The sequence below is a fragment of the Macrosteles quadrilineatus genome, unplaced genomic scaffold (genome assembly GCF_028750875.1).
Source record: "Macrosteles quadrilineatus isolate MER2022 unplaced genomic scaffold, UCM_ALF_1.0 Scaffold_1__1_contigs__length_201487025, whole genome shotgun sequence".
Lineage (NCBI taxonomy): Eukaryota > Metazoa > Arthropoda > Insecta > Hemiptera > Cicadellidae > Macrosteles > Macrosteles quadrilineatus.
This window is the reverse complement of record NW_026542594.1, coordinates 99403172-99417385: the sequence shown is the minus strand read 5'-3', so window position 1 is coordinate 99417385 and position 14214 is coordinate 99403172. Positions and strand designations below refer to the sequence as shown.

General features: G+C 32.8%; 1 protein-coding gene across 10 annotated transcripts in view; it reads left to right on the top strand.

The window, feature by feature from the left end:
* Nucleotides 1-13769, top strand: part of LOC128995580 (trafficking kinesin-binding protein milt) — a 205844-nt gene extending 192075 nt beyond the window's left edge. For all 10 annotated transcript variants that reach the window (XM_054420688.1, XM_054420625.1, XM_054420871.1 and 7 more), the window contains one exon: nucleotides 10984-13769. In XM_054420688.1, the coding sequence (XP_054276663.1) occupies nucleotides 10984-11286 (303 nt within the window). In that variant the 3' untranslated portion in view covers nucleotides 11287-13769. The remainder of the gene's footprint in view (nucleotides 1-10983) is intronic.
* The last annotated feature ends 445 nt before the right edge of the window (nucleotides 13770-14214 follow it).

The following is a 14214-nucleotide window of genomic DNA, read 5'->3' as shown; positions in this document are numbered from 1 at the left end:
CGGGATTTATATAAAAATGGTAATGAAAAGTCGGGAAAAAGTCGGGAATTCCATTTGAGAAATCTGGTAGACACCCTGTAAGTGTTAATGCTAATCTGTTTGCTCTATTGCTAAAAGCTTGTGTGGAAACAGTGTTAAAAACAATAATAATGATGCAAAAAAAGTCAGTTTCAAAAATAAAACCATCAAAACTTTGGAAAATATTTAATTTTAAAACTTTTAAATCTCGAAACTCGGTGATCATATTTTGAAATTGAAACTTTTCCGAAGTTTTGATGGTTTTGAGATTTGAGATTCGGTTATGACACATCACTATTTGTATTAAAATTGGTGTAAATACCTGCTTCTTGTAATCCAAATTGTTGCTGTTATGACGCAACTAGTTTCGACTTATCACGAAGTCATCTTCGGGCGTCCAGGGGATGTCAATTCACTTCATCAGAAGGTCGTCAATACACACATACGTTCATACACGAACATGGTCACGGTTACGAACAAAAACACAGACACGAACATTGAAACGAAAAAAGTACGATTTAACGAGTAAAAGCTAAAAATGGTAACACCGGTGAGGATTATGCGTCACGGCCGGATGGATGTAGCGTCTAGACTCAAACTATTTGTAACTGAATTTAATGTTATCTCTATTGATTAAGAATACAAATGATGTTTCCATTCTATTGTGTGTTACCAGTAGGAAATAATTAAATTTGTTTTACTACTATTTTGGACTTAAGTCAATTCATTCATATTTATTTGTGGATCAGGCTTATTTTTGTCCTAAGTCCACATATGTGGCGGATATGATAAATGAAAAAAAACACATTTCTTGTTACACATCGCCTATACACGCTACTGCTCGCGAAACTGGAGGCAACTTAACCAACGTCGGGTCCATTTTGAAATTGAAATATTACATGGACTTGGAGTTTATAGCCTTTTGGTATATGACCAAAATACATGGAGCAGTAAAAAAAACCTATCAGTTTTCAATAACTTAAAATAACAATAAATGGTTCATAATTGGTTGCAAGCATAGTCAAATATTCACAAATTAATATGACAATTGGTTAGGCCTAATCTAGTAACCCTGAGCCACAAACACCCCTTTGCTACATTCTATCAAACCAACAGAATTAATCTACTTATCGAATTGTTTACTTTAATTATAAGTACCAGAATACCGAGCTTTGCTTGGATTGAATATAACATTTATTAAATAAGTTAGTTATTCAATCGAAACTTTTGCGAACCTCCTCATGGCCCGATAGCATTTCGATAATTTCGTTGTTTATCTTTCCAGTTTCAGCGAGGAGCAAGGATAGCTCGGTATTTAAATTTACTAATATTGACCGCCTGCAATGTGGGTGCATAATGCTTATTCAATAATATCTATCATCCACCGACATGGAAACTTTATAGGTTTGAGGAATTTCAGACTTCAGTGTGCTGACGTTCTTAAAAATGTCGAGCAGCGATTCGTCAAAATGGACGCGTTGCAGAAAGTCAACAGTCCCGGAAGATACCTGTGCCGCTAGGTCAAAAACAACAATGTTTGCAGTGTCTGTAGATCAAAAATCCCAGTAAGTCAAATAATACAGTCCGTGCTAAAAACGTAGTCTATGTTAAAGCAATTGACTTATTGGGAATTTGACCTAATGCAACAGCAGTTTTAATATAACGAAATAAGATAAAATATAAGTTCAGTTTCGCTGAGTCTACAGTGCCGGAAGGTCAAAGGTATAATCTGTTAAAAAAACAACGATAGTCCTCTCGACGCATGACTTCAATAATTTCGTGTTTTGGTGCACTTAAAGTTGTGCTAAAATTTTGAAAATTGGCACAGAGCTTCTTGGTTAGTCCTACTCGATGACTATTTTGATGGAACTTTAAACTATTTACCGATCTAATTAATAAAAATTGATATGTATGGTGAAATAGTTGTAAATCATGATTTCTAACATGAAAAAGTTAGCATGCGAGATTTTTTTTTGTTTTTGGGTTAGAGAGGTTTTGTCTGTGGCAAAGTTGTAGCCCAAAGTGTGATGCGTAAAATATATATTTTTTTGAATTTTTTACAATCAGTGGTTCAATAGATAACTTGGGTTGAAGAGGACGGCAAATTTAGCATTTCGCAACACATGGAAAGAACTACATCGTACGATGCGACTGCTGAGTGGACTTTTAATTTACAGTTCTAAGGACAAGAAAAAGATGAATATACAGATCACCTGTACATTCATATTATTTATAAAACATCTTTCTGTATTAGCAGCTTACATTTTTCACTTATATTAATAAGAATACATCATAAACAGGGTGTTAAAAATAAGCAGGGAGATACTTTACCTAGTAATTCCTTGGGTCAAAATAAACAGAAGTATTTTTTACATACAAATATTTATCTTCGCACTTTTCCAACCGATGTTTATGAAACTTGGTATGTATGTTAAGGTAGGAGAGACCCATGTTATAAAAAAATATTCATCTCGATTCACCCTAAAATTTCAAAATTTAACACTTAACTACAATATGATATACTTTAATACACCACAATATTTACGTATCACCATAAATCTATAACAAAATAAAACGTTAACATTTTTAAAATCCAAAGTAAATCAATATAATCTTTCTTTTTTGAAAAATATATTTAAAAAAAAGGTGATAGTAAAAATAACGACAGGCGAGTTTCGATCTGGGTGTTTCAGGTTTGAATCTAGGAGGATTTAACATTAATTAACATTAATGTTTAATCCTCCTAGGTTTGAACTGATTGAGAGGAATACATGCAACCGAAGGGGGGAGGTAGCAACAAGTGCACTAGTACTTACTAGTGTCCAATTACAATTTGATGGAATTAACCAAAACCTTTTCTATTTTACTTATTTTCAGCTGTTAAATTTCAAACGATACCTTTTAGCGACATCATTAACGTTATTATCATCATCATCGTTTGAGTTTGGTTTTGCGGCAATGTATTTTTATGAATAAAACCTTTAATTTGGTACCAAACTTGACCTCTGCTGCTATTAATTGACTGTATGCACTATTAATTAACAGCTGTGTCTAAGGATTATGTCGGCCTTAGTCACAAACAGGACAACAAGATCGCTCCACTCATCCCACACTCATCTCCATTCATACTTGGCTTAAAATGCATACATTTGTATGGTCGCCATTTCAAAGCAACATTTATTTATTTATTTATTTATCATTTCAACGGCTGACGCCAATACATAGATGATTGATAGAGATACAATTTAAAGGAACTAACAAGATGCAAATGTAATACAATTCAGAAAAGTGACAAGCTAAGAGAAAACAATAAATACAACAATAATAAAAAAACAACAATAAATAGCAACAATAAATAAGTTGACCAACATGCAAAATTCACAATAATGATCTACTAGTTTAAGAAAATTTTTGATAATAACATTTGAGTGCAAAAACAGAAACAATATTTATGCATGAACCAAACCAAGCAAAGCAACAACCCAAACATATCAGAAAATGCGAACCATCTGCCGTGCAATAAAAAAAAAAAACAGAAAGGGCAGTAGAATAATTTGCGAACACAGAGAGGCACAAGTACAAAACTCAGAAGGAACTTCACCACTTCGATATTACCACACATTTCTTGAAAGTAACCAGCGACATATTAAAAAGGTCAATATCATCTGGTAGAGCATTGACTCTATGACTCATTGACGAGATGCCCAATGTCCCAATTTACTTTTGGGATAATGTAACATGGCTACATTATCGATCATAGATATAATAACCATTATGAATTAGCATTATTCGGTGTAGAGTTTGAGACCATTGTCTTTAAATTTCAAGACAAAAAAATTTTTGTTAATAAATAGTTCAGTTTGTCCACATTTTTCCGTCTACAGCCTGATTCAATACAAAAATGGTTTTGTTAATAAATAGTTTAGTTTGTCCTTATTTTTCCGCCTACAGCCTAAACGGTACATTTTCGAAAATGCCGAAATCAGATTCCTCACATACTAAAACATACATTTTGACATACGGATCAATGGTGTTTGGGAATCAATTCCTCAATAAAAACAGTATATTGGAAAAATGGTCGCGCTCAACATACTTATTTTTATTGACCTTATGGCTACATTATTGATCATAGTTGTAATAACCATTATGAATCATTATAATATGGTGTAGGGTTTGAGACTATTATATTAAAATTTCAACACAAAAAGATTTGTTTAAATAAATTGTTTAGTTTGTCCACATTTCTCTGTCTACAGCCTAAACGGTGCATTATCGGAAGTTTGAAAATGCCAAAATCGGATTCCTCACATACTAAAACATACATTTTGACATACGGATCAATGAGGTTTGGGAATGAATTCCTTAATAAAAACAGTATTTTGTAAAAATAGTCACGCTCAGCATACTAATTTTTATCGACCTTATGGCTTCATTATCGATCATAGTTGTAATAACTATTATTAATCAGCATTGTTTGGCGTTAGGGTTTGAGACTCTAATATTAAAATTTCAACACAAAAAGATTTGTTTAAATAAATTGTTTAGTTTGTCCACATTTCTCTATCTACAGCCTAAACGGTGCATTATCGGAAGTTTGAAAATATCAAAATCGGATTCCTCAAATACTAATATATACATTTTTACATGAATATCAATAGGGTTATGACAATCAGTTCCTTAATAAAAAACTTGTATTCTCGGATAATAGTCGTGCTCAACATACTAATTTTTATCGACCTTTTGGCTACATTATCGATCATCGTTGTTGTAACCTTTATTAATCAGCATTAATATGGTGCAGGGTTTGAAAATATTATATTTGAATTTTAACAATATTTATTTTGACAAACAAATAGATTTTGATAATCGGTTATTTAGGCTAGTAACAATACTTAATGTAGGCATTAGTTAACGTGATTCTATATTTAAATGTGTTTTTACCGGAAAGCTCGCACTTAGCCCTCACTGTGCATCTATTGAATTATTAAACCAAATAATTATAAAGAATAAAGAGTTTTGTTAAGATAGTGTTTTTGCATACATAGGGTCTAAATCTAAAGCAAAGCACAATACTAGTGATTTTTGTATAAAAAATAAAGATAATAAAGCTAGTGAGCCATTGATGAATTTTATTCCTCATAGTTATTGTTTGCTTTAAAGCAAAGATGAATACAACAAAGCTCAAGGCTGTAATAATGACATGATCCAATTATAGTCCGTAAGGTATCTTCATGGATAGGCTTCCATGGTCGTCACATATATATATATATATATATACAATCTTGGTCTTCGGGGTTCGACCGCGTCCTTTTGTTATGTACACTATGTACAGAAACTACCAACGTTTCGGCCACATAACAGTCAGCCATCTTCAGGGCGAGCGAGCACTATCACCGTAGTCAACAGAACTCAACTCTCTCCGTAAGGTAGGGGATGGACTTAAGTGATTAGCGTCCCTTTCACCAACGCACGTTCACTCGCCAGCAGGGCCCTACGGTGTCCGGAAAGATGGGGACAAGGAATCTTAGGGACACGGAAACTTGAGGACAAATCGGGTCGTGAGCCGAGGGGGAGGCAAACGGAGGCTGACTAAGCTATGAGATCGACTCATTAAATCGACTCGTTCTCTTTGTTTCTCACCATCAATTTGTCACCTTGTTTAAATGCACTTTTGCAGAGCGTAGGGACAACAGAACATATTTAGAACATTGAAGTGTTTTTGTCGGGTTATTTTAATTAGTCTTAGTGAGTAGTAAACTCAAATAATAATTGTAAATGATTATTCAAGCATACATTTATTAAATCAAAATGCACTTATACACTGTATTTCCAAACAATAGCTTCAACTTCGTGTAGATTTCATAGCCTCCGATTTATGACCGTGAATATGGGCGAATTTCTCTCGTATGTATTAGAACAATAACACAATATACCTTTTTGTTAATTCAGGAACAACCCTTGACTAGCTATTCACTGAGAAAGATTAAAGAAACGCCTGTAGTCAAATTTAGTCGAAGGCATCTTGTACAAAGTATTCCACCTATAGTTTAATCCAAGTAAACCCATAAACATTCAGTACTTGGAAAGGTAAAGGAAATGAGGGAATAGAATACAGCGATGTCCCGTTAATCTCCTTGCATGTTTCTCCTAATGGACTTCATTTGCAATCTCTTGGATTTTCCTTTCAAACTGGCCAGTTATTGGAATTCGGGTCACTCGGGTCAATTCACTTTTGTGTAGTTGCGAGTTTGTGATTGACCTACAATTTCCAACCAAAATATTGTTTTGGGTTTTACGTGTTAATATTAAGCCGTTGATAAAACTATTTTTCTGAATTCTTAAAAGTGGTGGTAATTTAGGCCTAATTTTTTCGTCACCTGTTAATACTTACTGACATATTTTTATACAAAACTATCCAAAACACTGTTTTGTATGATATTGGACACGTTTTCTTAAATTCTTTACTGCAAACGTCACACCAATTACCATTAATGTTACGAGACAACATTTCGTCTGAAAACAAATGCTGATCTGGTTAGAAATGTGTTCTTCTTACAAACTTTTACTTGTATCTTTAAGTTATAAGTTATTTACAATAAGTGACGTGTTTTGGAATCACATCCAGTACAATTAATTTAGTGAACAATTTTACACATTCGATATCGGTACAGGTTTAAAAAAAAATATATATTCTCGGTTCAAAGTACCAGTACAAGCGGTACATAACTAAACAAATAAACAAAATACTAAAGTAACCAAATACACCTATAATCCGACGCAATGTGCAAACAAAATACTTTAATGTCATAAAGAATCATATAGAATTTCAGCCTCCTAGGTAAATAATGGGAAGTGGGAGAATTATTGATGATGAGTGAGTGAGAGTGAGTGTGACAGTGAGGGCTTTGCCTTTTATAAGTATACATAGCACATTCAACCAGCTGTTAGTTAAAACAAATTATATTGGACTAAAACAAATCGATGATGACAAAGAATACTTTAAAAAATAATTTGAACATCCTACTACTGTATTTTACTATGCATATTTAATTAATCTGCCATCCTCGTACCGAAGAATTAAATGTATCAATGGTCAGCATTACACATAGTATAAATAAGTCAACCATAAGTATGTATTTGAATTTTCTTCCAAATGCTGAATGTTACAGCTGTTATGTTAAGCAAATTATATTGTACTAAAAGCTAGCTAGAAGCATTGACTATTGGAGAAGGTTAGCATCGGCTGCGCTAGACTTTTTAAAAACTAAAACTTAATTTATAAAAAACTGGGACACTAATTCTAAATTATGGCTTTGAAATTCCCTAGTTCTCAAAATTGTCTTTCTTTCAACACAAAAATAATGAAAATCCATCGACTGGTTGATTCAGAATCGTGAAAAACCCCCGTTTACGTTTTAATAATATATATGATAGTTTGGACAGGTTTCAACCCTTCCGAGGCGTAATACATTTACACAGTTTATATGTAGACTACATTATAACTCATAAAATAGTTCTACAATTAAATGGATCTCCTTTTACAAACGTATATAATAACCAGAAATTTTCAGATCGTCCTTGCGTGTATTTTATGCCACAAATTTTGACAAAAGGCTTTTCATTACATAAACTATACCTATTTACAGTGTTGACCAAACAGTTGGCAAGAAGCATTAATAGATATATGTACCAAATATGATAATTTTAGCTCTATTCTAATTATGACAAAACACAAAGTAACTAAAAGCGAGTTTTGTTGGTGTAGTAAGCGTTGCAGGAGGTCTACTTTACACTGAATCGACGTTCACTTTTAATTGCTTTTGATCTTCCGGCACTGTTGACTCAGCGAAACTGAACTTGTATTTTACCGTATTTCGTTATATTAAAACTGCTGTTGCTTTAGATCAAATTCCCAATGTGTCAATCGCTTTAACATGGACCACGTTTTTAGCACGGACTGTATTATTTGACTTACTGGGATTTTTGATCTACAGACACTGCAAACATTGAAGTTTTTGACCTAGCGACACAGGTATAAATTATTTGATCTTCCGGCACTGTTGACTTCCAGCAACATTCCCGTCAAAATGATCTGTTGTTCATCATATTGCTCAGCCATAAGATCTGAAAATTATTTCACTACTTTCATTCTTCGATGCGCGACATGGCCGAGGTTCTGAGACATTTTGTGAGATGTATGAGCGGGTTGGATCTGGCTTGGTTGTAGATGAAATGGCAAAATTTGCTTCTCGCAGTCAATTGTAGCTTCTCTCCCTTGCAGATTCTGTAAATATTTTCACTTCGGAAGTCTTCCACATTTCATTTTTAATCGTGAAAATTAACCTTGAAAACATTTAATACTGATATATAAAAACTAAACTAAATACAACTATTCTTTAAAATGTTTAGTCCAAACGTGGAAGACAACTTGAGATCAATAATCTCGTGACTGCAGGTCATATTCAGTGTTTCGCTAAGATCTCAGGAGACGATAATAATGTCAACATATCTGCGAAAGAACTCATTTATGTGCTTCTAGGTAGTGGCTTTATGTATAACTATTTAAAAATGTATAAGGTTGTGTGAATTAGTGAAATGTAAAATTAGCTTATATGAAAGCTAAAGATTTTTTTTTTAGGAAACAACTCAACAAATACAACATTTTCTTGGTCAGAGGTCTCATCATCGGATATAATTAAAGTTGTTGCTAAATTAACAAATTCTAAATCGATGGATTATTATTGGATTTCTAATAATATTTTGAAAAAGACTATAGGTTTTATTAGCTACCCTCTTGCTTTTATATTGAATACCTGTATGAGGGAGGGATATTTTTCTCCATCCCTCAAAATATCGAAAGTAATCCCAATATTTAAAAAAGGTGATAAAAAAATGGTTCAAAATTATCGGCCTATTTCACTCGTTCCTATTTTTTCCAAAATATTTGAAGCAGTAATGTATAATCAATTAAATAATTACTTTGAAACAAATAACCTATTGTCAAACTCCCAATTCGGCTTTCGTCAAGGTAAATCCACAACCTCAGCAATTCTCACTTTAGTTGACCATTCTCTCGAAACTTTAGAAAAGAAGGAATCTGTGTCATTAGTTTTATGTGATTTAAGTAAAGCTTTTGACACGGTTCCTTTTGATATCCTAACCAACAAACTACGTTTTTATGGCATCTCTAATGATGCCATGCTTCTAATTTCTTCGTATTTATGTAATAGACTTCAATTGGTATCAATTAAAAATAAATGTTCTAAAACTGAAAAAGTTGAAACCGGTGTTCCTCAGGGCTGTACTAGGGCCATTTTTCTTTAACGTCTACATTAATGATCTTCCTATAAATATAAATACACAATCTGTTATATATGCGGATGATACAACTTTACTCGCCAACCATTCTAATTTAACAACCCTGCGCTTAATTAGTCAAGAGGCTGAACATAGAGCATATGATTGGTTTTCTGCAAACAGACTAGCTTGTAATTCTGACAAATCACAATATATAACAATCAGTCTTAAAACAGAGGTAAAATTTGAATCAGTTAAACTTTTAGGATTCAATTTGGATTCAAAATTAAATTGGTCATCACACATAAAATCTGTTTGTAACAAAATTTCAAGAGTGAGGTGCTTGCTGTGGAAACTTAAGGATTTTGTTAGTCAAGAATATTTAAGATTGGCGTATTTTGGACTCTTTCAATCGCATATACTATATGGTCTTATTTTGTGGGGCCACTCTCCACATATTAATGACATCCTTTTACTCCAGAAAAAGGCGGTTCGAAGCATTGCTGGAGAATGCTCAGATGCACATTGTAAACCTCTTTTCATTAATTTCAGGATACCAACCATAGTAAATCTTTATATATTCCAAATTCTAATATATACAAAGTCAAACTTAGATCAATTCTCTTTCCGAAAAGACGTACACAATCACTACACAAGAGGTAGGGATAAAATAGATATATTGCAGCACAGATTGGCAAAAACCAAATATTCACATAAATTAAATTGTATAATGTTTTTTAATAAGCTGCCTGAAGAAGCAAAATTAGTTTCTTACAGTATTTTTAAAAATAAACTGTATGACTGGATTGTTAAAAATCCCTTTTACAAAATTGATGAGTTTTTAAGTTGTGAAATAAATATTAGATTTTGAAGAGTAAGTTGAAATAAAGCTTTTATTTTCATGTAAGTGGCTATTTAATTTAGATATTTTGTACTGTAAACACTGAATCACCTTGTAACTATGTATAACAATGACGTGTCCTATTTCTTTTATAAAGATCAATGGAAATAAATATTTCTTATTCTTATTCTTATTCTTATTCTTAAAGTTGTTTTGGATATAGCTTTTTTTATCTGTTCTTCTTGCGAATTAATTGAGTGATTCAACGCCAAGTGCTGTTTGCCTAAACACTTTGACGAAGGTCATTTTACAGCCTGAGGCTAGGCCGGGCGAGTGCCAGCCAGGTTTCAGTGCCACGGTGAGGCGGGTATGGGGGTGGAAAAATCTACCAGGGGGGGTGAGCAAAACGTGTATTAGGGATAGAATAAAACTGTTATAACCTAACCTAACAAAACCAAACTTGCTGATTATGATAAAATTGATATTAATTTTCAATCGATATTGTGGTAGCCCAATTAAGAAATTTTACCCGGTCTCTGTTACATCCTGCCCACCACACCCCCTTCCACTAATGCCCCTCCCTTGAATCACTCTGACACCCTGGGGAGTCAAATGGCACTCGGGCCTATCTGACGGTTTTAGTTAGTGGTTATACCCTACGGCAAAGAATAGAACGGCACTCGATCCGTTTCCTGAATTTATTAAGAGTTACAATTGTATATACCCTGCATTTATAATAATTTACAATCACAATAAGGCACTATACATTTTTTACTCTGCTTATCAAACATAATAATTTTGTTTCTCGGTGATTTTTGTTATTGCAGAGTGGGCCAGGAATTGTAGAGACATTAGAACGTATAGGATTGGAGCAACTGCTAGCTTCTACTACTGCTGCATCAACAACTACATCAGAGACACCCCCATCCACATCACTAGGGGTGCCAGCCACCCCTGGCAGCGGGGCCCTGGCCTCCCGTCTCAGTCAGGTAACCCCTCGCTCTGCCAGACAACCACGGCAGAGAGCTGACCTAGGTACAGTCCCAGGCCAAACCAACAACTCCCCGGGTACCTCCACCCTGGGCACACTCAGCTCAATGTTGTTTGGTCGCAAAGGAGGTCTCTTGTAAAAGAACCAATGACAGAGTCAAGGTCTCATCCAAACAATATTATACTTTATTGTCAAAGCTTGTACTTAAAAGTAAAAAAATAAACAGTGTAAATCGTTTACACAGTTTAACAAAAAGTTAACAGTAAGTTAGATTACAGTATATATAAAAAAAAATTAAGATTTGCATTACTTCTGCTCCTTAATAAAAATTCATATAAAATTCTCTACTAAAATTGTAAACTTCTGAAAACAATAAATGTGATTGACAACTGCAAATACAAAGGAAGGAAGGTAATTACAAACTTTTGAATTTTTATCTGTGAAATATTGTTAAATATGTGTATTGTTACATTCTTAGCTTTTAAGATTAAGTGCCTTGACTATTGTTAATGTTATTGGTTCTTTGGATATACAGGACTGAGATGTGGACAGCAATGCATGGCTCCTAAACATGACTTTTTCAAGTCATATGTCTATTTGAAATGTCCATAACTATCATCATTCCAAAGTTTCTGAGATTCGTAATTTGTGCAAGGCATTACGAAAATGTACATACTGTGTTAAGTTGTATCGTATCGATCCAAAATTACTTAACAAAAAAAATGTCATTTAGTCCTGTTTATTTCAACCTTATTTAAAACATTCCTGATTTTGTCTGGGTTCATTGCACTGCTGTCCAATTACAGTTGCTTAGTTAGGCTGTGTCACTGTTTAGTAGAATTGTTATAATTTTAGGAGTAAAATATAGTTTATAAGAGAAACTTCTTTACAAATCAGTTTAATAAATGATAATACTTTTAGAAGTAACATAAACTTTTTTCCTTTCATAAAATTTGGAGGCTGTTATGATTTAATTGTACTGTATAAAAATTGCTTCTATGGTAGTTAAATATGTGGGGATAAATTTATTTTATTTCCACTCTATGCAAAAACACACAGTAAGCAAGTTAGTTAATAAGGAAGTTGCTCTCATTTCATAAAGTAACTTGTTTTTCTAATGAATATTTTTTACAACGAAAGACTATTCAAACAGCATCTTTTAAATGTTTTCATTAAAAATTCATAAGCTACCATAGCATGGTCCCGTATAAAGCTATTAGCTAATGATGTTGTGTTCCCAAAGTTCACATCCCCACAGTGCGCTTATTCTTTGATTTAGCTCTTTCAGAGATTTTTTCTTCATCACATAATCAAATATATTTTCTAAATTAAATTGTAGTGAACAATTATTATTGTTTGACAAAATATTGGTATTAATATTTTTTGTGAGGTCTTACTTTTACTACAGTACAATATTTTTACGTGCTAGTGCATTTATCGTTTACGTATTCTTCTTTACCTTGGACACACAAAAGATTGAAACAAAATGCTTCCACAATCCACACTACCCAAACGTATTTATGTATCTCAAAAGCAATACCTATTATTTTCTAGTCATTTTTTCTTAATTTTAAGTATAATTTTACAGCAAATATCCAAATATGGAATAAGTGGTGCCTTTAAGCATCAGTATTAGACGGTGTCTATTTTACTTTAATTTATTTACTCTATTGAAGTTTTAAGGTAGCAATATGTTGTTTGTGTATATAGTGCTGTATATAGTGCTGTATATAGTGTTAAGCTGTCCGTTAATCTGCTTGCATAGATAAGAATGAGGTTGTGAGGCGCTTGTGCCAATCTGAGTAGATTGTGCATTAAGTGCCGACTGGACAGAGTCTGTAAATTGTCTGTAAATAATGTTGAGCTCATTGGTCCTCTTAAGAAGTATTATTTAAACTTTAATAATATGTTTCTTTTTCCTTTTTTTGTTGCCTTGGTGCTCATATTTTACAATCCTCACTGTTTCTGTTGTGCTATTTTATTTCATAACAAATTATATCATTTATGCAAAGCAGCTCTTTGTCTTTTAGCTTTTTATACAATTTTAATTTAATATATTTTAAATGTATGATTTATAAAGTATTTTAACATAATTTAACTATCGATAACTTGCAATCTGATAATTTATCCAGTAAGTTATTGGTATTCAATTACTCAGAATAATTGTATACAAATATATTTTTCAATAATATTCTGAAAAGGTAAGACTATAGGTCAATTTTAAAATTAAAATAACAGCTAAATAGTCTGAAACCTATAAAATAATTACTCTTAATCTCTTATTTTTACAAATAATGAAATCTAGCGCACCAACTTAGTTCATAAACTAACAATAGGCCTAAATATGTTTTAAAACTGTTTTTCAATTACAATTCAGTGTGGTTCAGCTTATGTCATCTTAGTTTACAATTTTTTTTAATTTTGGCTAAATATATATTTAAGTTATTTTTTATTAGAAATGTTTCTTACTTATGTTTGTTAAGTTTCTGTTGGTTTTGTTGCCAAAGCCATCAAGAAACAGTTGACTGAGGCAGTGAAATGCACAAATTTTGCCTGGTCCTGCTTGCAATGTACTGGTTAGATGGTTATTTTTAATTAAACTATGGATTGTAAGTACAATGATTCATTGTTTTTGTTCTCCCTTTGCCCTTTTAGGTTGTTTGTCTCTTTCAACAACAATGCATGAGTATTTTTCCTTTATGCGAATGAAGTAGAAAAACAAACTGCTCTCTTTCCTCTATGTCCTTTGGCAATTTATTTCTATCCTTTCCTTTTGAAGATATGGAAACAATACCCCTGCAACAGCAAACCTGCAGACTAAGCGTTGTATAGTTCTTTTATTTTCTTTAGCCTGTTAAAAATCAACAGCTGATCATTGTTGATCAATTCATAATATTGTAAAATAAACATGATTCCATTCTGGTTCTTGTTACAATGACTTGATTAGATTTCTCTCATAATTTTAATTTATTATACACAAACACTCTACATTAATTAATGGTCCTTTGAGTCGGATATTACTAAAGCGATTTGGAGTTACACTCATTCACTTGAACTCTTCATATAT